At 72.6% G+C, this 23,230-nt stretch overlaps 1 protein-coding gene across 1 annotated transcript; it reads right to left on the bottom strand.

The window, feature by feature from the left end:
* Window positions 1–856: 856 nt before the first annotated feature.
* Window positions 857–16,831, bottom strand: NCAN (neurocan). Its single transcript, XM_077788877.1, has 16 exons — window positions 16,730–16,831; window positions 12,250–12,329; window positions 10,767–11,156; window positions 8,695–8,869; window positions 8,101–8,228; window positions 6,651–6,944; window positions 5,441–6,393; window positions 5,242–5,359; window positions 4,022–5,131; window positions 3,693–3,809; window positions 3,471–3,584; window positions 3,193–3,351; window positions 3,030–3,112; window positions 2,804–2,948; window positions 1,735–1,917; window positions 857–1,639 (listed from the first exon to the last, which is right to left on the bottom strand). Exons 2-16 carry the CDS (start codon window positions 12,320–12,322, stop codon window positions 1,410–1,412), a joined length of 4,272 nt encoding a protein of 1,423 aa, XP_077645003.1. The 5' UTR covers window positions 12,323–12,329; window positions 16,730–16,831; the 3' UTR covers window positions 857–1,409.
* Between the last annotated feature and the right edge of the window lie 6,399 nt (window positions 16,832–23,230).

Raw genomic sequence — 23,230 nt, 5'->3', positions numbered from 1 at the left:
GCTCGGGGCAGCGGGAGGACTCGGGTTTGGGGAGCCCCGGCGGAGCCTGCGCCCCGAGCCGGGGCTGGTCCCCCGCGCCCCGCAGCTCTCGCTTCCCCACGCGCCTGCTGCATGCGCTAAAGGGCCGCGGAGCCGCCGCCCTCCTCATCCTCACCCCGACCCCCGCGAGGTGCCGCTGGGCCCCCCAGATCCCCCTCACAGCAGGGACAGGGCGGCAGCGGGTTCGGCTCCGCTCCGGGCCGGCTCCCGCTTGGCTCGGCGGGCACCGGGGCCGGGAGGGGCCGGGGGGCGGCGGCCGCTGCGCCCACCCGGCCGGGCACCGGCCGCAGGCTTTGGCAGCGCTGGACGTAGATGAAATAAAAGCTTCGGCCGCTTTGGAGAGCTGAGCGCGGCTCCGCCGTGTCCTTGGGGGCTCGGGGCCCGTCCCCGTCGCGACCCTCGGATTTACCGGGGCCCGATCCAAGGATCTGTGCCGGATCTGGCACCGAGCCGGCGGCCAGCGGGGTGGCACGACACGCGTGGGGTCCCCGGGGCTCGGAGGGGGATCGGAGCACGCCCCAGCGGAGCACAGCCCGTAAATCACTTTTCCTGCCGGGAAATCAATATCCGCCGGGATGTCACAGCCCTGGGAGGGGACAGCGGGCGTTGGGTGACGGGGGAACCTCGGGGGCGGGTGATGGAGGATGTTTTAGGCAGGAATCACCCCAAAAATCTATCGGCTCTCCCCATCTCGAGGGGGACACCAGGAGAGCTTGGGGCTGCTCGGAATTAACGGGGTGCGGTGAGAGGAGGCGGCTGGGGAGCGGCGCCAGGCGGGGAACACGACCCGAGGTCCCCAGGAAAGGGCGGGCGTGGCTCAACTGTTAAAAAAATTTATTAAAATGTCCAGCAGTACAGAAAGGCGGAGTCAGAAATGGGGAGGGGGCGCCGGGAGGGGGTCGGGGAGGGGGCGGGGACGCGGCAGTCACGTCGCAAGGAGCGGAGATCGGAAAGCGCCGTACACACACACGCACACACACACACACACGCCAACTCCGACGGGACCCGACACGAACGGACAGGGGACAGAGCCCCACCGAGCACCCCCAGAGCGGGCGCGGAGCGGGACAGGGGCCCCGCGACCACCGAGCCCCCCACGCCCCACCCGTGCCGGCCGCGGGGACGCCCCGGGGGGCTGGGGCAGGGAAATGGGGTGGGGGGCTGCTAAAAAACCAGAGCCACCCCGGGGGCGACGGGGCGGGGGCTGCCCCGGTTTGGGGCCAGGGACAGAGCCCGGCTCGGGGGCTCAGCCCGGGCCGGGGGCTGAGCGTGGGGCATGCAGGGTGGGCTGGGGGCGCACACGCAGCCGCCCCCTCCGGATCCTATTCCCTACGGGGCCGGGCATCCTAAGGAGCTAAAGCCGAAAGGGGCTACAAAAGAGGGGCGGGGAGGCGGTGGGGCAGGGACGGGGGACGCCGCCACGTCCCGCGGGGACCCCTTTGTGCTCGCCCGCCTCTAGAAGTAGTGGCCCTCCTCCATCCAGTCCAGCCGGAGGCGCTGGCGGCGTTTCCGCCGCTCCTTGCGGGGTTTGTGCCGGTGGTGCGGGTGGTGCGGGTGGCTGTGCCGGTGCCGCCGGTGCCGCCGCGCTCGGTGCGACCGCCTGGCTAACGGGGGGCAAGGCGGGGCACGCGTGGCGGGTCAGCCCCCCGGACCGGGGCTCCGGACCCCCTCCCGCCCCCCGAGGCCCCCACTAACGTTTTGTGCAGAGGATTTTGGGCCGGTCCCACTTGCCGCTGCTGTGGCACTTGATGGTGGGGACGTGGCGCTGGCTGAAGCCCTCGTGGCACTGGTAGCGCACGCTGGAGTGGATGTTGTACTTCTCCTTCTTCTTCCCCACCGGGAAAGCGTTCGGCACCTCCGGGGGGGGCCCGCACAGCACTGGGAGGGGGGGCACAGAGCTCCGTCACCCCCCGGACACTGGGAGTCACTGGGAGTCACTGGGAGTCACTGGGAGGGGACAAGGGACACCGGTCCGGGCCACCCTGGAGCTCCCCCGCCCATCCCTGGGAGCTGTCCCCAGGGTTTAATTGGTTAATTAATGGCCTAACTGGAGCGTCATTAGCCCGCGGGATGGGGAGGAGCAGCTGGAGGTTACTGGAACTTCCCGAGGTAAGGAATGGGAATTTAATGGGAGCAAATCAAACAAATCCGAGGGCTGAGGGAGGGACTGATGGCGGGGAAAAGAAAAATGGAGATTTAGGGGGGAATTGGTGGAGTTCGCCTGGGAGAAGGGCCGGGAAAGGTTGGCCGGGGATGGGGACAGGGACACCGGGACCTGCGGGATGAGGACACCGGGAGCTGCGGGATGAGGACACCGGGAGCTGCGGGATGTGGACACCGGGAGCTGAGGGATGGGGACACCGGGAGCTGCGGGATGAGGACACCGGAGCCTGCGGGATGGGGACACCGGGAGCTGCGGGATGAGGACACCGGGAGCTGCGGGATGAGGACACCGGAGCCTGCGGGATGGGGACACCGGGAGCTGCGGGATGAGGACACCGGGAGCTGCGGGATGAGGACACCGGGACCTGAGCGATGGGGACACCGGGAGCTGCGGGATGAGGACACCGGGAGCTGCGGGATGAGGACACCGGGACCTGAGGGATGGGAACACCGGGAGCTGCGGGATGAGGACACCGGGAGCTGCGGGATGAGGACACCGGGAGCTGCGGGATGAGGACACCGGGAGCTGTGGGACGGGAACAGGACGCCGCGGGCCGCGGGATGAGGCCGTGCCAGGCTGGGCAGGCCGGGCGGGCGCTACCTGTGCCTTTCTTGCAGATGTAGGGCAGGTTGTAGTTGCAGGGCACGTCGTTCCACTTGCCGATCTCGTGGGACACGAGCACCACGCAGTCCTCGCCGCCCGCGAAGAAGTTGTCGGGTTGGTTCTCCCGCCAGTTCTCGTATTGCTGCGGGGCCGCCGGGGAGGGTGACACCCTCCGCACCCCCGTCCCCGCACCCCGAGCCCCCCGAGCGCCCCGAGGCCTCACCAAGCCGGTGTTGTCGGTCCACTGGAAGTCCTGCTCCACGATGCGGTCGTTGAGGCCGATCCAGGTGTTCTCGTGGCCGAAGCCTGCGGGGAGAGGCACCCGCGGCTCGCACGGAGGAGGCGAGCAGCGCCCGGGGAGGGGGAGCTGGAGCCCCCCGGCCCACCGTTGATGAAGGCGTGCTCCTCCTGCGAGTGGATGCTGGTGAGGTGCCCGGCCCGGCGCCGGCAGTCGCGCTCCGCGTCCTCCCACGAGCGCCGGCGGGCGAAGTAGCGGTAGCAGTGGCCCTGGAACTTGTGCCAGTTGTGCTCACAGCCCTCCGTGTCTGCGGGGACGCGGCGACAGTGGCGGCGCGGCGCGGACCCGGGTCCCCTCCCGGCGCCCGGAGCCGCGGGGCTGGGCGGGGGGCTCGGCCGGGCCGGGGTCCCCGGCGGCGGCCCGCACCTTTCTCGCAGCGGCTGCCGCCGTAGCTGGGCAGGCAGAGGCACACGAAGGAGTTGACCTCGTCGATGCAGGTGCCGCCGTTCTGGCACGGGCTGGACAGGCAGTCGTCGATGTCTGCGGGGACACCGGGAGCTGCGGGCGCGGCCACCCCGCCCGCCGCCGCCGCGCCCCGCGGCTCGGAGCCGCGGTGCCAGCCGCGCCCGGCGGGGCCCGGGCCCTCACCGATCTCGCAGTTCTCGCCGGTGAAGCCCGGGGCGCAGCTGCAGCCGCACACGGTGCCGTTGGCACGGCTCGTCCCGCCGTGCAGGCACGGGTTGCTCTGGCACGGGTCCGGCGGCGCTGCGGGCGGCAGCGGGGCCCTGAGCCGGGCTGGGGGGCGCGGTGCCACCCCCGCTCCCATCCCAGCGAGGAAATCGGGGGAAAAAGGAGCGACACCGCCCAAACCTCCGCCTCAGAGCCTCCCGTTCTCCCCGCGGCCTCCAGCCCCGGTGCCCGCGGCTCACCGTGCCCGCGGCTCACCGTGCCCGCGGCTCACCGTGCCCGCGGCTCACCGTGCCCGCTGGCGTTGCCGGTGCCCACCCAGGCCAGCAGCTCCCGCTCGTCCAGCGCCGGCTCCTCCCCGCTGCCGCTGTCGGCATCCGGCAGCGGGGTCCCCCCCGGGACCCCCGGCGCCGCCGAGGGCTCCGGGAGCAGCCCCGCGCCCGGGGACCCGGCGGGCTCCGTCCCCCCGGGCCGGGGGGCGCTGGGGGGCGGCCGGGGCCCGCGGGTGGCCGAGCCGAGGGGCGTGGGGGGCTCCTCCCGCCCGGCCTCCCCGGAGGCGTCCTCCTGGTCTCCGGGGACAGCTGGGGGGCCGGGGGTGGCGAGGGGCTGCCGGGGGTCCGGGGGGGACAGGAGGAGCAGCTCGGCCGCCCCCGGCCCCGGCTCGGGGCGCTGGGTGGGCTGTGGGTCTGGGGGGGCGAAGGCTGCGGACCCCTCCTCGGCCACCGGCTCCAGCAGCGCCAGCCCCTCCGGCCGCTCGGTGTTGGCCCACAGCACCGCCTCGGTGGCCGTGGGGGAAGGGGGCGCCGAGGGGACGCCCCGGGCCGGGGGGGACGCGGCCGCTTCGCTGCCGGGCTCGGCCGCGCCATTGCCGACACCCCCGGGCTCCTCCGGCTGCTCCTGGCCGGGCTCGGCCGCCCCGGAGCGGGCCCGGGGCCCGGGAGGAGCCCCCTCGGCGCGGCCGGGGGTGGCGGGGTGTCCCTCGGAGGGACCCTCCGGCTGCAGGAATGTCACCGCCTTCCTCTGCCTCTCCAGCGCGCCGTCCCCCGGGGCTCCGCTGCCGCCGCCGCCGTCCCCGCGGGGCTGCGGGGCCGGCTCGGGACCCTCGGCCACCAGCGGGGCCGGGGGCAGCGGGGGCAGCGGGGGCAGCGGCGGCACGGAGCCCTCCTGGGACGGGACGTCCCCGGAGAAGTCCTCGGGGGCGTCGGCGGGCGGCCTCGGGGAGTCCCCGCGGGCTCCGGGGACGCGGGGCTGAGCCCCAGCCGCGGGGGGGTCCCGGTGGCCCCGAGCGTCCCGGAGAGTGGCGGGGGACGGGGACGGCACGGGCGGGGTCCCCGCGGGGGTCCCTGAATCCCTCGGGGCCGGCGGGAGGGACGGCGGGCCGGTGGCCGGGGCCTGGAGCTCTGCAAGAGACGGCACCGCCATGGGGCCACCGGGACGCGACGGCGCCGGGAGCCGCGTCCGGTGTCACTCACCGGGGCCGGTGTCACCCACCGGGGCCAGTGTCACTCACCGGGGCCGGTGTCCTCCTCCAGCGCGTTGGGGGACGCGTGGGGACCCTCCCGCCGGGGGCTGCCGGCTCGGGGGGGGCTCCACAGCTCCACGGCGTTGGCTGCGCCTCCCTTCACCTCCTGCGCCTGCACGGGGGCCCGGGTGACCATCCCCGGTGCCACCGCCGTGTCCCCAGCCGCGGCCGCGGGGTCCCGGGTGACCATCCCCGGTGCCACCGCGGTGTCCCCGGCTCCTGCCGCGGGGTCCCGGGTGACCATCCCCGGTGTCACCGCGGTGTCCCCGGCTCCTGCCGCGGGGTCCCGGGTGACCATCCCCGGTGTCACCGCCGTGTCCCCGGCTCCTGCCGCGGGGTCCCGGGTGACCATCCCCGGTGTCACCGCGGTGTCCCCGGCTCCTGCCGCGGGGTCCCGGGTGACCATCCCCGGTGCCACCGCCGTGTCCCCGGCTCCTGCCGCGGGGTCCCGGGTGACCATCGCTGCTGTCACCGCCGTGTCCCCCCCAGCTGCGGCCGCGGGGTCGCGGCTGTGCCGCTGGAACTGGAAGTGGCGCCCGTTGAGCCCGGGGTAGCTCCTCCTCGGGGCGCCGGAGCTGCCCGCGGGGGCTCCGGGGGTCTCCGGGGCCGCGCTGGGGACCACCCCAAGCCCGGGCGGTGACAGGGACGCGCCGGCGCTGCGCTCCAGGGCCGGGCTGTGGGGATGTGACCGGAGGGTGGCCGGGGGTCCCGCAGGGTCCCCTCGGGCCGGGCTGGCGCTGGGAGGGTCCCGCCGGGAGCTCTCCGGATCCTCCACCACGTTGAGAGCCTCCTCCTCGTGGGGCCACGCCGGCGGGGATGTCCCGGCGGGCGGCGGGGATGTCCCGGCGCCCGTGCCCAGCCCTGCAGCCGCCGGTGCCGGTGCCAGGGCGCTGCCCGGGAGGTCACCGCGCCGTGCCACCGGGCTGCCGCTGGCCGGCCGCAGCTGCTCGTCCTCATCCTCGGCCAGCCCCGCGGGCCCCGGCGGTGGCAGGAGGTCGTCGCGGTCGCGGGGGATGTCGCGGGTGTCCCCCGATGCGCCCGGGTCCTCGCCGCGCTCCACCAGCGCGTTGTCGCTGCCCGGCGGGTCGGGCGTGGGTGGCACCGGCAGCACCGGCTGCTCCGTGTCCCCGTGCCCCGCGGCTGTGGGGACACCGCGAGCATCGGCGGCGGCACCGAGCGCACCCGGGGGTCCCGTAGCCCCCCTCGAGTGTCAGCACCGAGCACCGCATCCCCCTCCCCGCGCCAGCCGGAGCCGAGCTCCCTCCCAGCGCCGCATCCCCTCATTTATCTCATTAATCCCCAATTAAATATTCATCCGCAGCAATTTTCCCGGCCGCGCCCACCGATCCCGGAGGGAAGGAGGCAGCGGCGGGGCAGGCTCGGCGGGCCCCCCTCACCTTTGTAGCAGTAGGCGTCGAATCGGGAGGCGGCGGGGGGGAAGCCGGTGCGGTTGGGGAACTGGTAGAGGGTCCGCACGCCCGGGGCCTCGCCGCCGCACTTGCTGCGCGGCCGGAGGATGGGGTAGCGCACGCTGCCGTCCGCCAGCCAGCCCGGGTCGCAGCGGTCCAGCCCCGCTCGCCACGCCAGGTGCAGCTGGCCCGTGGTGGCCAGCGCTGCCCCGCGGCTCCGGCAGTGCCGCCGGGCGCCCTGCCAGGTGAAGCGGCCCGGCTCCGAGGCGTGGAACACGGTCCCTGCGGGGAGGGCAGCCCTTGGCGACGCGGCCGCGGCGAGGGACGGCGCTTTCGGGCTGGCCCGAGCGCTGCCAAGGGTGGCACGGAGCGCTGGCACCCGCCCGGAGCGCGGCTGGGGAGGAATGCACCGAGATGTGGCCGTGGAGGGACACGGTGGGCACGGGGCCACGCCACGGCCAGGGGGGGACATCCTTGGGCACCCGGTCATGCCACGGCCAGCCAGGGAGGGACATCGTGGGCATCCAGCCACAACTGTGGCCAGGGAGGGACATCCCTGGGCACCCGGCCATGCCACGGCCATGGAGGGACATCCCTGGGCACCCGGCCATGCCACAGCCAGGGAGGGACATGGTGGGCACCCAGTCATGCCATGGCCAGGGAGGGACATCCCTGGGCACCCGGCCATGTCACGGCCAGGGACAGACACCCCTGGGTACCCAGCCAGGGAGGGACATCGTGGGCACCCGGCCATGCCACGGCCACAGAAGGACATCCTTGGGCACCCGGTCATGCCACGGCCAGCCAGGGAGGGACATCGTGGGCATCCAGCCACAACTGTGGCCATGGAGGGACATCGTGGGCATCCAGCCACAACTGTGGCCATGGAGGGACATCGTGGGCATCCAGCCACAACTGTGGCCATGGAGGGACATCCCTGGGCACCCGGCCATGCCACAGCCAGGAAAGGACACGGTGGGCACCCAGCCACGCCACGGCCAGGGACGGACACCCCTGGGTACCCAGCCATGGAGGGACATCCCTGGGCACCCGGCCATGCCACAGCCAGGAAAGGACACGGTGGGCACCCAGCCACGCCACGGCCAGGGACGGACACCCCTGGGTACCCAGCCAGGGAGGGACATCGTGGGCACCCGGCCATGCCACGGCCACAGAAGGACATCCTTGGGCACCCGGTCATGCCACGGCCAGGGAGGGACATGGTGGGCACCCAGTCATGCCATGGCCAGGGAGGGACACCCCTGGGCACCCAGCCGTGCTCCTGGCCGTGCCGTGGGCACAGACAGACCCTGGGCACCCATCCGTGCTCCTGGCCGTGCCGTGGGCACAGACAGACCCTGGGCACCCATCCGTGCTGCTGGCCGTGCCGTGGGCACGCAGGGACCCCCGGGCACGGATCGCGGGGCGCAGCCCTTGCCTCGCAGCTCCCGGGAGTAGCAGTAGACGTCGTAGAGCTCGGCGGGCTCCCTGCGGCCGTAGCTGCGCACGCCGGGGAGGCGGTCGCGGTCTCCGTAGCAGCCGGGCCGGGACAGCGTGATGGGGTACCTGCCGGGGGGGCACGGTGGGCGCGGGGCTCCGCGGGCAGCGGCGCCCGGGGTGCCCGGGGGTTCCCGGAGATGGCCCGGGAGTGGCCCGGGGGTGGCCCGGGAGTGTCCCGGGGGTGTCCAGGAGGTGTCCCGGGGGTGTCCCGGGAGTGTCCCGGGGGTGTCCAGGAGGTGTCCCGGGGGTGTCCCGAGGTGTCCCGGGAGTGTCCCGGGGGTGTCCCCGCGGTGTCCCGGGGGTGTCCCCGCGGTGTCCCGGGGGTGTCCCCGCGGTGTCCCGGAGGTGTCCCCGCGGTGTCCCCGGAGGTGTCCTGGGAATGTCCCGGGGGTGTCCCGGGAATGTCCCGGGGGTGTCCCCGCGGTGTCCCGGGGGTGTCCCGGGGGTGTCCCCGCGGTGTCCCGGAGGTGTCCCGGGAATGTCCCGGGGATGTCCCGGGGGTGTCCCGGCGTGGCCCGCTCCCCGCACTCACCGCACGCTCTGGTCGCTCAGCCAGCCCGCGTCGCAGTTGTCGTAGCCGTCCTCGAAGGCGGCCTGGAGGTGCTGGGGGGAGGCGATGACGGCGGAGTTGTCGCGGCAGGCGCGGCGGGCGGCGGCGAAGCTGAGCGCGTAGCGGCGGCCCGCGGGCCGGTAGTGGAACACCACGCCTGGGGACACGGAGCGCGGCGTGGGGCGCGGGCACGGCGGCCGCGGGGCTTGTGCGGGGGTGAGGGGAGCGGGGCTGGCACGGGATATAGAGCTGGCACGGGATATAGGGCTGGCACGGGATATAGGGCTGGCACGGGATATAGGGCTGGCACGGGATATAGGGCTGGCATGGGATATAGGGCTGGCACGGGATATAGGGCTGACATGGGATATAGGGCTGGCACGGGATATAGGGCTGGCATGGGATATAGGACTGGCATGGGATATAGGGCTGGCACGGGATATAGGGCTGACATGGGATATAGGGCTGGCACGGGATATAGGGCTGGCATGGGATATAGGGCTGACATGGGATATATAGCTGGCATGGGATATAGGGCTGGCACGGGATATAGGGCTGGCACGGGATATAGGGCTGGCACGGGATATAGGGCTGGCATGGGATATAGGGCTGGCACGGGATATAGGGCTGACACGGGATATAGGGCTGACATGGGATATAGGGCTGGCACGGGATATAGGGCTGGCACGGGATATAGGGCTGGCACGGGGTTCAGGGCTGGCACGGGATATAGGGCTGGCATGGGATATAGGGCTGACATGGGATATATAGCTGGCATGGGATATAGGGCTGGCACGGGATATAGGGCTGGCACGGGATATAGGGCTGGCACGGGATATAGGGCTGGCATGGGATATAGGGCTGGCACGGGATATAGGGCTGACACGGGATATAGGGCTGACATGGGATATAGGGCTGGCACGGGATATAGGGCTGGCACGGGATATAGGGCTGGCACGGGATATAGGGCTGGCACGGGGTTCAGGGCTGGCACGGGATATAGGGCTGGCACGGGATATAGGGCTGGCACAGGATATAGGGCTGGCACGGGATATAGGGCTGGCACGGGATATAGGGCTGGCACGGGATATAGGGCCGGCACGGGGTGCAGGGGATGCAGGATTGGCACGGGGTGCAGGGGATGTAGGATTGGCACGGGGTGCAGGGGATGTAGGATTGGCACGGGGTGCAGGGGGTGCAGGATTGGCACGGGATGCAGGGGATGTAGGATTGGCACGGGGTGCAGGGGGTGCAGGATTGGCACGGGATGCAGGCTGGCACAATGTTTAGGGCTCAGGGGGCACAGAACTGCCACGGGGCGCTCGGGACACGGCTTGTTTAGGGTGCAGGGGGCACACGGGGGGCACAGCTGCCGTGGGGGGCACAGGCTACACGGGGTGTGGAGATCCTGTGGGATGCAGGGAAGAAACGGGGTGCAGAGTTCTTATGGGGTGCTCATGGTTTCTATGGGGTGCAGGGACCAAACGGGGCGCACGGCTCTCATGTGGGGTCATGGTTTCTATGGGGTGCAGGGAAGAAACTGGATGCAGAGTTCTTATGGGGTGCTCATGGCTTCTCTGGGGTGCAGGGACCAAACGAGGTGCAGAGTTCTTATGGGGTGCTCATGGTTTCTATGGGGTGCAGGGACCAAACGGGGTGCAGATTTCTTATGGGGCGCTCATGGTTTCTATGGGGTGCAGGGAAGAAACTGGGTGCAGATCTCTCATGTGGGGGTCATGGCTTCTCTGGGGTGCAGGGACCAAACGGGGTGCACGGCTCTCATGTGGGGTCATGGTTTCTATGGGGTGCAGGGAAGAAACTGGGTGCAGATCTCTCATGTGGGGTCATGGTTTCTCTGGGGTGCAGGGACCAAACGGGGTGCACGGCTCTCACCTGGGGGTCATGGCTTCTCTGGGGTGCCCAGCTCTCCTGGGGTGCCCAGCCCACCCTGGTGTCCACCTCGCCCACCCTCCCTCGTCCCCAGGCTCCCCCCAGGCTCCCCCCAGGCTCCCCCCGGCCGTGCCCCGGCCGTGCCCCGGCCGTGCCCGGCTCACCCGTCACCTCCAGCGGCAGCAGGTCCTGCTCGTCGTGGATGCCGGCCACCACCTGGCAGCGGTAGAGCCCCGCGTCGCTGGCGCGGGCCGCCCGCAGCTGCAGCGTGGCGTTGCCGCGGTCACGGCCGTAGCCCGGCAGCCAGGCGCGGCCCTCGTAGCCTTTGAGCACCTTCACCGCGTCCTCCCTGGCCACCAGGACGGGCGCGTCCTCCCGCCGGCCGCCGGCCGAGCGCACCTTGCTCCATTTGACGCGCGGCGGCTCCGCGGGCGAGGAGGAGGAGGAGCGCAGGAGGAAGAGGCAGGGCAGCGCCGCGGGCTCCCCCAGCCCCACGCGCACCGCCCGCCGCTGCGGCCGCGCCATGCGGATCGCCTTCCCCTCGTCCTGCGAGCCTGCGGGGACAGCGGCCCGGCTGACACGGCGGGCAGGGCACGGCGGGGCCGGGGGGCTCCCCCCGAGCCCCCCGGGAGGAGCAGGAACCGCGAGGATGGATCGGGATGGGGCTGCAGCCCGACCTGGAGCCCTCTGGGGCTGGACCCCCAGCTCGGACGGGGTCCGCGCCTCCCCCAGGACGCTGCCCGGCCCCCCCGGGATGTCCCCAGGCTGTGGCCGCTGGTCTGCGCCCGTGGGTGCCGCGCGACTCCCGGGGGACACCGGCACTCCCCCGTGGGTGCCGCACCCCTCCCGGGGGATACCGGCACCCCCCGTGGGTGCTACACCCCTCCCGGGGGACACCGGCACCCCCCGTGGGTGCTACACCCCTCCCGGGGGACACCGGCACCCCCCGTGGGTGCTACACCCCTCCCGGGGGACACCGGCACCCCCCGTGGGTGCTACACCCCTCCCGGGGGACACCGGCACCCCGGCCCTGCCCGCAGGCGGGGGTCCCTCGCCCACGACGCCGCTTGACCCTGGTGGCACCAGGGAAAAGCCACCCCCGTGCTGGGATAAAGCGTGGCAGGACCGTGACCGACCTCTCCTCCTCCTCCTCCTCCTCCTCCTCCTCCTCCTCCTCCTCCTCCCGCACTAATCCCGTCCCAGCCTGGGCAGGCTCCCAGCGCAAATCCCCCGCGTCTCGGACCCCCCGTGGGCCCCCCGTGGGGTCGGAGACCAGCTGGGGCCGGGGGCTGCCGCTAATCCCCCCGGGACCTTCCTCCCTCGCTCACTGGGGCACGGGGGGCGCTGGGGGGGCGATGCCAGAGCCCCCCGTGCTGCGGGGACGGGGGGGGACGCGGCTCCGAGCCACGGCAAATCCCCGGGGGGCTCAGCTGGGCCCTGGGGAGGGGGATTAAGGGTTTAAGGCCGCGCCTGCAGCGATCCCCGCGCGGAGGAGGGGGCACGGCCGCCTGGGGGGCTTCTCCCCGCTAATCCCGGCGGCGGCCCGAGCCCTGCCCGGTTCTATTGCCCGTCAGGATTTACCCCGGCCCAGAGCTCATCACTGATCGCCGCTCGCCCTCTAATTAGCCCGGGCCGGCCAGCACTTACCCAGGACGGCGATGGGCAGGAGGGAGAGCCCGAGCAGGACCCAGCAGGCGGCATCCCCCATCACAGGCACCATCCTTGACCTGCAGGGACAGCGGCTGCCAGGCCGGGCTGCCAGGCCGGGCTCGCCCGCCCCGCCGTGCCCGGGGCCGCCAATCGGCCCCGTGAGCCCCGGGACCGGCGGGAGGCCGGGCACTGGCACAGCCGGCGTGGGCACAAGCGCTGGCTGGCACCTGCCACCGGCACTCGGCTGCCACCGCACCCAAACCGGGCACGGGCATCGCCCAGGGACTGCCACCATCGCCCAGGGACTGCCACCGGCACCCAGAGACTGCCATCCGCACCCAGGGACTGCCACCAGCACCCAGAGACTGCCACTGGCACCCAGGAGCTGCCACCGGCACCCAGAGACTGCCACCATCGCCCAGGGACTGCCACCATTGCCCAGGGACTGTCACCATCACCCAGGGGCTGCCACCGGCACCCAGGGGCTGCCACTGTCACCCAGGGACTGCCACCATCGCCCAGGGACTGCCACCATTGCCCAGGGACTGTCACCGGCACCCAGAGACTGCCATCCGCACCCAGGGACTGCCACCATCGCCCAGGGACTGCCACCGGCACCCAGAGACTGCCATCCGCACCCAGGGACTGCCACCATTGCCCAGGGACTGTCACCGGCACCCAGGAGCTGCCACCGGCACCCAGAGACTGCCACCGGCACCCAGGGGCTGCCACCGGCACCCAGGGACTGCCACTGTCACCCGGGCTGGCGGCAGGGACAGCCCGCTGGGAGCCGGGAGCATGAGGAGCAGGAATCCTGCCGGGTCAGGAATCCGGCTGGGATCAGGAATCCTGTCAGGATCAGGAATCCTGCCGGGATCAGGAATCCGGCTGGGATCAGGAATCCCGCTGGGATCAGGAATCCCGCTGGGATCAGGAATCCTGTCGGATCAGGAATCCTGCCGGGATCAGGAATCCCGCCGGGATCAGGAATCCTTCCGGGTCAGGAATCCCGCTGGGATCAGGAATCCTGCCGGGATCAGGAATCCGGCTGGGATCAGGAATCCCGCCGGGATCAGGAATCCTGCCGGGATCAGGAATCCCGCCGGGGGCTCGGGGTTGGGTTTTGGGGTCACACGGCTGAGCCGTGGCTTCCCTGCCCGCAGCGTCCCTGCGGGATCTGCTCCCGCAGCCGGAGAAGGGGGAAAGGCCGGGCCGGCAGCGCCCGGGGAGGCTCAGCCGCGCCCAGAGACCCCGGGGCGGGGCCGGGACACGGCTCCGCTCCTCCGGGGACACGGCTCCGCGGGACCGGGGACACGGCTCCGCGGGGCCGGGACACGGCTCCGCTCCTCCGGGGACACGGCTCCGCTCCTCCGGGGACAGCGGCTGCCACCCGCGGGGCCGGGACACGGCTCCGCTCCTCCGGGGACACGCGGGGGACACTCCCGTGGTGGCTCTGCTCCTGTCCCCGCTCCTGCCCGCAGCCCCTCACCGCACCCCCGGCGAGGTGCTGAGCCAGCAAGAAGTATTCCCGGGGTCAGCACGAGCGACCGGGCGGTGTCCCCGGGACCCATCGTCCCCTCCTCGCCACCGTCCGTGGATCCACGGCCCAACCCCGCCGGGACCGGGGCAGCCGGGGTGGCACGGTCACATCCCGGCCCTGCGGTGGCACCGGGCTCGGCCCGCGCTGGCTCCCGGATCCCAGGCAGATCCAGCCGGGATTCCCAGGAACAGCCGGGCGAGCTGGGCCACGCGGGTGTCACCAGGCGGTGCCCGGAGGTGCCAGCGAGGCGAGGGGGGTGGCACGGGGGTGGCACGGGGGTGGCACGGGGGTGGCACGGGGGTGACGGAGGTGGCACAGGGGTGGCACGGGGGTGACGGAGGTGGCACAGGGGTGGCACGGGGGTGGCACGGGGGTGGCACGGGGGTGGCACGGGGGTGGCACGGGGGTGGCACAGGGGTGGCACAGGGGTGGCACGGGGGTGACGGAGGTGGCACAGGGGTGGCACAGGGGTGGCACAGGGGTGGCACGGGGGTGGCACGGGGGTGACGGGGGTGGCACAGGGGTGGCACAGGGGTGGCACGGGGGTGGCACGGGGGTGGCACGGGGGTGGCCGGGCCACCACGGCCACCGGAGCCCGAATGTCACGGCGGGGTGGCTCCCCGCAGCCAGGGCGGTGTCACCGCGACGTCCCCGAGGCCGCGTGGCTCGGCCCCCTCGGGGACACGGAGCGTGTCCCTGTCCCCCCCCGGCGCCCCAGCCCAGCCGGGGGAACGGCAGACGAGAGAAATTAAAAATAACGCCGGTGCAAAACGCCCCCTCAAATCCCCCCCCAAACCGGGGCGAGCATTTTCACATCTGTCACTAGCTGTCACCTCATGAATAATTCATCCTGCTCATGAATATGCAAAGCCGGGGCTGGTGATTAGCTTGAGCTGAAACAGAGCTTAATTCCACCCAGGCCGCCGGGACCACCCGGTCAGTTCGGGGGTCACCTGTCCCCCAAAACCTGCCCCGAGCCCGGGCGGGGCCGGGGGCGGCCCGCACGGAGCAGAGGGGACATTTGGGACATTTGGGGACACGGCACGGGTGGCGGGACAGAGGCGGCGCTGCCCACCCACGCGGGCAGCCCGGATGCCGCCGGACATCGGTGTCCCCTCCCTGGGGACACCGCAGCCCTGGGGGTGCCACCAGCCGTGCCCGCGGCCACCGCAGCCCCCACGGCCTCGGGGTCACTCCGGTGCCACCGGGGCGAGCGCGGCATCCCGGTGCCCACCCCCGCGGCCTGTCCCCCGTCCGGGGGTGCTCCTGCACCCCGACCCCGAGCACCCCCGGCCCCCCTCTGCCCCCCGGCACCCACCTCCCTCCCAGCGCCGCCCCCCGGGCACCGGGGCGGCCTCCGGGGGTCCCGCGGCGGGGCCCGGCGGCGGGGCCGGCTCGGCGTCCCCTCCTCTCTGCCCACAACAAAGGAATTCTGCAAACCTCGCTGCCGTCACATCTCACAGGCAACGTGATGCTCCCGCTCCCCCCAGCCTGCCGGAATAAATTAGCACCTCGGGAAACTGCGATCCCGGCCAATATGGGCCCTTTGCCGGTGCGATTTTTATTAGGCAGACAGTCTGCAGCCTTTATTTTAGAATTTGCTCTTCTTTTTTTTAATTTTTTTTTTAAAAATGCATTCATTCTTTCTGCCCCGCTTTCTGCCTCGCCCCGAGCGCCGCGGGAGCCCCGGAGCCGGCGCAGCTTCGCTCCGAGCCCTCGGCTCCACTCGCTGCGAGCGAGTCCCGCACCGCGCCCGGTGCCACAACCGGGAGGAGAGCCCCGGGCCGCGGCGCCCGGCACGGATCCGGGCCGCGGGCACCGCTGTCCCGCCGGTTCCGGGCTGCCGAGCCCCGAGCCCGACCCGCACCCACGCCCGTCCGTCCATCCCGGCTCCTCCGCGCCGTGTCCCCGCGCTGGGGACATCCCGGCCGTGGCACCGCCACCCCGGGACAGCGACATTCCCCGGAATTCGGAGCCACCACCGCCGCCAGCAAGGGCGGCCCGGGCGCAGCCGGCGGTGGCACCCCGGTGGCACCGCGTCCCGCCGCCCCTCGCCGCCTCTGCCTGCCCTCGGTGTCGCTGCCAGCTCCCGGGGCACTCAGGCCGCCGTGTCGCCTGTCCCCAGCCGCGGCTGCCCCTCAGCGCCCCCAGCCCTGGAGAGCTCCGGTCCCCGCCGTGCCCCCGGTCCCGGTGTCCCCGCCACGCCCCCGTTGTGCAGCGGCCCCGGTGCCCCGGTGCCCGCAGTGTCGCCCTGCTGTCCCCGAGCCCTGCACGCCCGTCCCTGGCAGCTCCCTGTCCCCTCGGTGTCCCCGCGCCGGGGCCGCCCTCCGTCCCCCGGCCCCGCAGTGTCCCCGCACACCGAGCGTCCCCCGTGCCCGGCCCGGATCCGTCCCGCTCCTGCCGCGGCGGCGCCGGTGCCACCGGCCCCATCCCCGCCACCGCCGCCGGGACCCGCGGGCCCCCCGCCCCCGCATCCAGCTCGGATCCATCCCGCTCCTGCCGCGGCGGCGCCGGTGTCGCTGCCGGTGTCGCTGCCGGTGTCGCTGCCGGTGTCGCTGCCGGTGTCGCTGCCGGTGTCCCCGCCGGTGTCACCGCCCCCATCCCCGTCCCCGCAGCAGCGCCGGTACCGATGTCACCGTCCCCACCGCCGCCACCGGGCCCCGCATTCCCGCAGCCCCCGCAGCCCCGCCGCGCCCCCAGCCCGGATCCGGCCCGGATCCGGCCCTCTTCCGCCGTGGCGCTGCCGGTACCGGTGTCGGTGTCGCTGTCACCGTCCCCATCCCCGCCACCGGGCCCCGCGCCCTTGGCCCCCCCAGCGCGGATCCGTCCCGCTCCTGCCGGAGCCGTGCCGGTGTCCCCACGGCCACGGCCGGCCCGCAGCGGGGGCGGTGCCGGTGCCGGTGCCGGTGCCGGTGCCGGTGCCGGTGCCTCACGTACCTGCTCCGTGCTCAGGGCGCGCCGGGACTCATCGCCTCCGGTGGAGCCGAGCCCTCCCGCCGGCACCGGGGGCTTAAAGCGGGGCTCGGAGAGGGGGGCAGCGGGCCGGGCCCCCCGGAGGGGGCCGAGCCGGGCCGGGCCGGGCCAATCGCGGCTGGCGGCGGGCGCGGGGCCCCCCCGCCGGTGCCGCCGGTGCCGCCCGCCCGCACCTGCCCGCAGCGGCGGAGAACCCGCGCCCGCTCCGCGCTGCCCGGCGCAGGGCGAGGGGCGGCCGCGCATGCGCCGCCCCCCCCCCAAAAAACCCGGGCCAACCCCCCCAAAACCGGGGCCGCCCCCTCCCCACCGAGCGGGGCCGCCTCTCGCACCCCGCGCTGCGGGGAAGGGCTTGGGGGGTCCCCGAAATGAGGGGGGGTCTCCAGGAGGGCTCTGACAGAGATGGGGGGTCCGTGTGGGGGGGGGGCTGTGATGGGGGTGGGGTCCCTACGGGATGTGGGGGGGTCGCTGAAATGGAAGCCGGAAGAGGGGGGGGACCCAGCGGGATTTTTCTGGGGTGTTTCCAAAAAGGGGAAGCACCTTCCAGCCCCTCCGCACCCCAAAATTCCCTTTAAGCCATTCAGGGCGCAACCCCAGCCCCCCACACCCCGGCATGGGGCCGGAACGGGGCGCGGGGGGGGGGCTGGAAGATGCTGTGGGTGGATAAAAGCTTCAAAAAGCCCCAAAACCCCCCCAAAAATGGGTGGGACTCTCCGAAGAGCTGCGCTACCAGAAACGACCCCCCAAAAGGGGGACAAAAAGCATCACTGAGCTGCTGGAGGGGTTTTTTGGGGAGGGGGCGGGGGGGTCACCTTCCCGCCGGTGACTGAAGAAAGCCAGCCTGTCTCCCGCGACTTGGCACCAAAAAAAGAGAATCCCCCCCCCCCCCCATTTCGCCCATAGGATGGATCCGCGGAAACCCGAGAGCAAAGTTCTCATTTCCGACTCCATTGTGCCAGACTTTTGGTGGCGTTTCCTGCCTTTTGTGAGCCCCCCCTGCTCCGGCACAATCCCGGCGTTGCCGGCGCACAGAGCTCCTCTGTTCCCCTCCTTTATGCGGCTGCAGCTGGCGGGCCCGGCCCCAGGGAGGTGCCCGTGGGGCACGGGGACAGGGGGCACCGTCCCCGTGGGCTTTGCCCAGGGGGGTTCGCGAGAGGGTCCCGGGGGCTGCCGCCCGCTCCCGGGGGCTCCCGGGGGCTCCCGGGGGCTCCCGGAGGCTCCCGGGGGCTCCCCGGGCCGCTCCTGGGGTTGCCGAGGGGAGAGGATGGGCCAGGAGCGGTCCGCGGGGTGGGGCCGCCTCTGAAATCCCCACCGCAGCCGGGTGGGTGCTGCACCTGCAGCCCCAAATCCTTCCTCCCGCCCCTCGTCTTCCTCAGTTGCACCCGGGATCAGGGACGGGCTGGGTTCATCCCGCATTCCCGGTGCGTGTCCCCATCCCAAAATCCCCACCGCAGCTGCTCACAGCCCGGCCCGGCCCTCGGAACGTCCCCGGGGCCTCTCGGGGAGCAAAGGTGAGGGAGGGGGGACCCCGGGGCACCCCCAGGGGACACCGAGCCCCGGCAGGGCCCCGGGGACGGGTCACCGGCCGCCCCGGGGCCGGGGAGGGCGCGGGCAGTGACCGAGCCGAGCTCTGGTCTCGAGTGGGATGAATGCCACAGCTCGGGGGCCGGGCTGCCACCGCCGCCTCTCCCGCTCCTCGGCGGCTGCCGGGGACCGGCTCCTGCACCGGGGTCACCTCGTGGGGTCCCCTCCGAGCCCAGCCCCGCGCCCAGGGTGGCGGGGCTGGCAGCGGTGTCCCCGTGTCGCGTCCGAGCCCAGGCTGGGGTCCCCCCACCCCTCCGGCCCCGAGCTGCTCCCACGGGGCCGAAGCTGCTGCCACCGTGTCCCGCAGCCCCGAGCGCACCGGGAGGCCCCGGGACAGCGCGGCTGGGGTGTCCCCGTCCCTCGGTGCCCCGTCCCTCGGTGCCCCATCCCTCGGTGCCCCATCCCTCGGTGCCCCAATCCCTCGGTGCCCCAATCCCTCGGTATCCCCGTCCCTCGGTGTCCCCATCCCTCGGTGTCCCCGTCCCTCGGTGCCCCATCCCTCGGTGTCCCCGTCCCTCGGTATCCCCGTCCCTCGGTGCCCCTGCCCCTCGGTGTCCCCATCCCTCGGTATCCCCGTCCCTCGGTGTCCCCGTCCCTCGGTGCCCCCGTCCCTCGGTATCCCCGTCCCTCGGTATCCCCGTCCCTCGGTATCCCCGTCCCTCGGTGCCCCAATCCCTCGGTGCCCCGTCCCTCGGTGCCCCATCCCTCGGTGCCCCATCCCTCGGTATCCCCGTCCCTCGGTGTCCCCGTCCCTCGGTATCCCCGTCCCTCGGTGTCCCAATCCCTCGGTATCCCCGTCCCTCGGTGCCCCGTCCCTCGGTGCCGCTGCCCGGGCCCCAGCCCCGGCGGCACCGGCGGCGGCGCGGGGGAGCGCGGGCACCGCGCGTCTTTTTGAGCCGGGATTCTGGCGAAATCCTGCAGCAGTGTTGCCGTGACGACCCTCCCGCAGCTTCCACCCAGAGATGTTTTCCTTTGTTGTGACAGGGACACGGCAGCGGCCGCGGGCGCTTGGGGTGCGCTGGCAGCGCCCAGGGGCGGGGGTCGCCCCGGCCCGCGGGGACCCCGCCGCGGCTCCAGCTGGGGCTGGGGGTCCCCCCCGCTCCAGCAGCGCCCCGCTTTGTCCCCAGGCCCCAGGGGACAGCGGAGGGGCCGGGTGACACGAGCGTGGCACGCCTCAGCCCGCTCCTGCCGCCAGCACAACAGAGGGGCGGCACGGCCAGCCCGCGCGTGGGGACACGCGTGGGGACACGGACGGAGCGGTCGCGTCTGCGGTGCCACCCCCGTCCCCCGCAGGACAGACCGAACCGGGCGGGGGCGAGGCCGGCAGCCTCCCGGGCCGCTCCAGCTCGGGGAGCCCCGCCGGGCGGAGAGGGAGCCCGGAGCTGCCCGGTGTCCCCGCACGGCCGCGGGGCGCTCGGGGGGACCCGTCCCGCGCCCCACGGAGCCGCTTGTTATTCCGCTCAGGTCCGCGGGCCGCTAATGAAGGCCGTTCCAGGAGAGATGCCACATTCATCAGCGCCGCAGCTCATTAGCGAGGCCGCAGCTGCGGCCGGCGCTCGGGGCGCTGCGCGGGGACGGGCGGACGGACGGACGGACGGACGGACGGGCGGACAGGAGGAGCCGCGGCTGGGGAGAAGCGCGGCCCTGCCCGCCCTGGCGGAGCTGCGAGGACAGCCCAGCCAGGGGTGAGGGGGCACAAGGGGTGGCGCCTCCTCCGCGCTGTCCCTGTCCCCCCAGCCCGCAGAAGGGGCCGCGGGTCCCCCCGGGACGCGGCGATGCTGCCCGGGCCAGGCCCGGCTCCGCTCCGGGCGCACCGGCAGCGCGCATTGATGCGATCCGCGGTTTCCATGGCAGCTGCCTCCTTCCCTTCCCCCGTTCCGGCAGCGCCGCGGCTCCGGCCCCTCGGGCAGCGGCCACGCCGCGCGTGGGACACGGGGGGACACGGGGGGACACGGGGGGACAAGGGGGACACGGGAGGGGACACGGGAGGGACACGAGGGGACACGGGGGGACACGGGGGAACACGGGAGGGGACACGAGGGGACACGAGGGGACACGGGGGGACACGGGGGGACACGGGAGGGACACGGGGGGACACGGGAGGACACGGGGGGACACGAGGGGACACGAGGGGGCACGAGGGGGACACGGGGGGACACGGGAGGGACACGGGAGGGACACGGGGGGACACGGGGGGACACGGGAGGGGACACGGGAGGGACACGAGGGAACACGAGGGGGACACGAGGGGACACGGGGGAACACGAGGGGACACGGGAGAGGACACGAGGGGACACGGGAGGGGACACGAGGGGGACACGAGGGGACACGGGGGGACACGGGGGGACACGAGGGGACACGAGGGGGACACGGGAGGGACACGGGAGGGGACACGAGGGAACACGGGAGGGGACATAGGAGGGGACACGGGGGGGACACGGGAGGGACACGAGGGGACACGGGAGGGACACGGGAGGGACACGGGAGGGACACGGGAGGGAACACGGGAGGGGACACGGGAGGGACACGGGAGGGACACGGGGGGACACGGGAGGGGACACGGGGGGACACGGGAGGGACACGAGGGGACACGGGAGGGGACACGGGGGGACACGGGAGGGACACGGGCGCCTCCTCGGTGGGGACGCCACCAGCCCAGCGCAGCGCTGGTTTTGGGCGAGCCGGGCTGGCACGGGACACGGGGGGACACGGGGGACACGGGGGACACGGGGGACACGGGGGACACGGGGGACACCGGGCCCGGCCAGCCCCGCTCTGACTCCGGCCACGGCCAGCAGCAGGGCTGGCAGGACGCCGCGCTGGCTCATTAGCCAGGGTGCTAATTGTCCCGCGCGGGGACACCGAGCAGCCAAGCTCATTAGCGGCGCAGCCGCCCTCACACCTGCTCACGCTCACGGGGTGGTGACACTCTTGGGGACACTGCAGCAACCCCGGTGCCCTCAGCTCGGCGAAGAAACGCCAGTTTGTAGCTTAAAGCCAGCCTTGTAATAAATTAATGATAATTTTATCATTTACCCATCGCCTGCCAGGGGGATGCTGCCACGGCCACCCTGCCCGGCTCCTTCCCAGCTCGAGATGCCGCCGCGGTGTCACTTGGCGTGAATGACAAACGACGTCTGGCGGTGCCGAGCCCTTCCCGAACCCCGCGGCACCCCCGTGCTGCGCGGCGGCGGAATTGGGGGATTTCGGTAAATAATGACGGCACGGAGAACAGGCAGAGCGCTGTGCCGGTGCGCCCTGGATTCCGCATCCCCGGCCACCCCCGGGGCCCTTCAATGAGCACCGGGATCCTCCCGGTTCCCAGCGAGCACCGGGATCCGCCGGTTCCCAATGAGCCGAGGGGTCGGGGGTCACCGGGATCCCCCGGTTCCCAATGAGCCGAGGGGTCGGGGGTCACCGGGATCCCCCGGTTCCCAATGAGCCGAGGGGTCAGGGTTCACCGGGATCCTCCCGGTTCCCAATGATGCCCGGGATCCTCCTGGTTCCCAATGAGCACCGGGATCCCCGGTTCCCAATGATCCCCGGGATCCCCGGTTCCCAGCGAGCCCCGGGATCCCCGGTTCCCAATGATGCCCGGGATCCCCGGTTCCCAGCGAGCACCGGGATCCCCGGTTCCCAATGATCACCGGGATCCCCCGGTTCCCAATGATCCCCGGGATCCCCGGTTCCCAGCGAGCCCCGGGATCCCCGGTTCCCAATGATCCCCGGGATCCCCGGTTCCCAATGATCACCGGGATCCCCGGTTCCCAGCGCTGAGGGCCGGGGGTCACCGGGATCCTCCCGGTTTCCAGCGAGCACCGGGATCCCCCAGTTACCAATGATCCCCGGGATCCCCGGTTCCCAATGATGCCCGGGATCCCCGGTTCCCAATGATCCCCGGGATCCCCCAGTTACCAATGATCCCCGGGATCCCCGGTTCCCAATGATCCCCGGGATCCCCCAGTTACCAATGATCCCCGGGATCCCCGGTTCCCAATAATCACCGGGATCCCCGGTTCCCAATGATCCCCGGGATCCCCGGTTCCCAGCGAGCCCCGGGATCCCCGGTTCCCAGCGCTGAGGGCCGGGGGTCACCGGGAGGAGCGGGGACGCGGCCCGTGCGGAGGTGGCGCGCACGGCGGTGGCAGAAGCGGCAGCTCTGTCCCCAGACGCGCAATTAGCCCGGGGGCAAATGAGGCTCCTGCGGTTTCTGACCCAATTTCTCAGGCGAAACTCGACGGGGGGGGAAGGAGGGGAGGGAGGAGGAGGAGGAGGAGGAGGAGGAGGAGGAAGGCAGAGCCGGTCACGCGTGTGCTGCTGTGTCGCGTGTCCCCGCGGGTGTGCACACAGGCGTGTGACATGTGTGTGACATGTGTGTGCGGGGGGCTGCGTGTCCCCAGCCGGGGCCGAGCCCCGGGGTGGGGACGGGACGGGGACAGGGATGGGGATGGGGATGGGATGGGGATGGGGACGGGGATGGGGATGGGGATGGGAATGGGGATGGGAATGGGGATGGGAATGGGAATGGGGATGGGAATGGGAATGGGAATGGGAATGGGAATGGGAATGGGGATGGGGATGGGGACAGGGATGGGAATGGGGATGGGGATGGGAATGGGGATGGGAATGGGGATGGGGATGGGGATGGGGATGGGGATGGGAATGGGGATGGGGATGGGGACAGGGATGGGAATGGGGATGAGGATGGGGATGACGGGGATGAGGAGGGGGACGAGGAGGGGGCGGCGGCCCCGCAGCTCTCCCGGGTTTCATTTTGCCGGTGACTGAGCTGAGGCGGCCTCGGCGCGGCCGCCGTGACTCAGCCGGCACCGGGAGCTCTGCGGGGCCGGGGGCTGCGGTGGGCAGGGAGGCTGGGATGAGCAG

The sequence above is a fragment of the Lonchura striata genome, chromosome 28 (genome assembly GCF_046129695.1).
Source record: "Lonchura striata isolate bLonStr1 chromosome 28, bLonStr1.mat, whole genome shotgun sequence".
NCBI lineage: Eukaryota > Metazoa > Chordata > Aves > Passeriformes > Estrildidae > Lonchura > Lonchura striata.
This window is presented reverse-complemented; position numbering and strand designations above follow the sequence as displayed.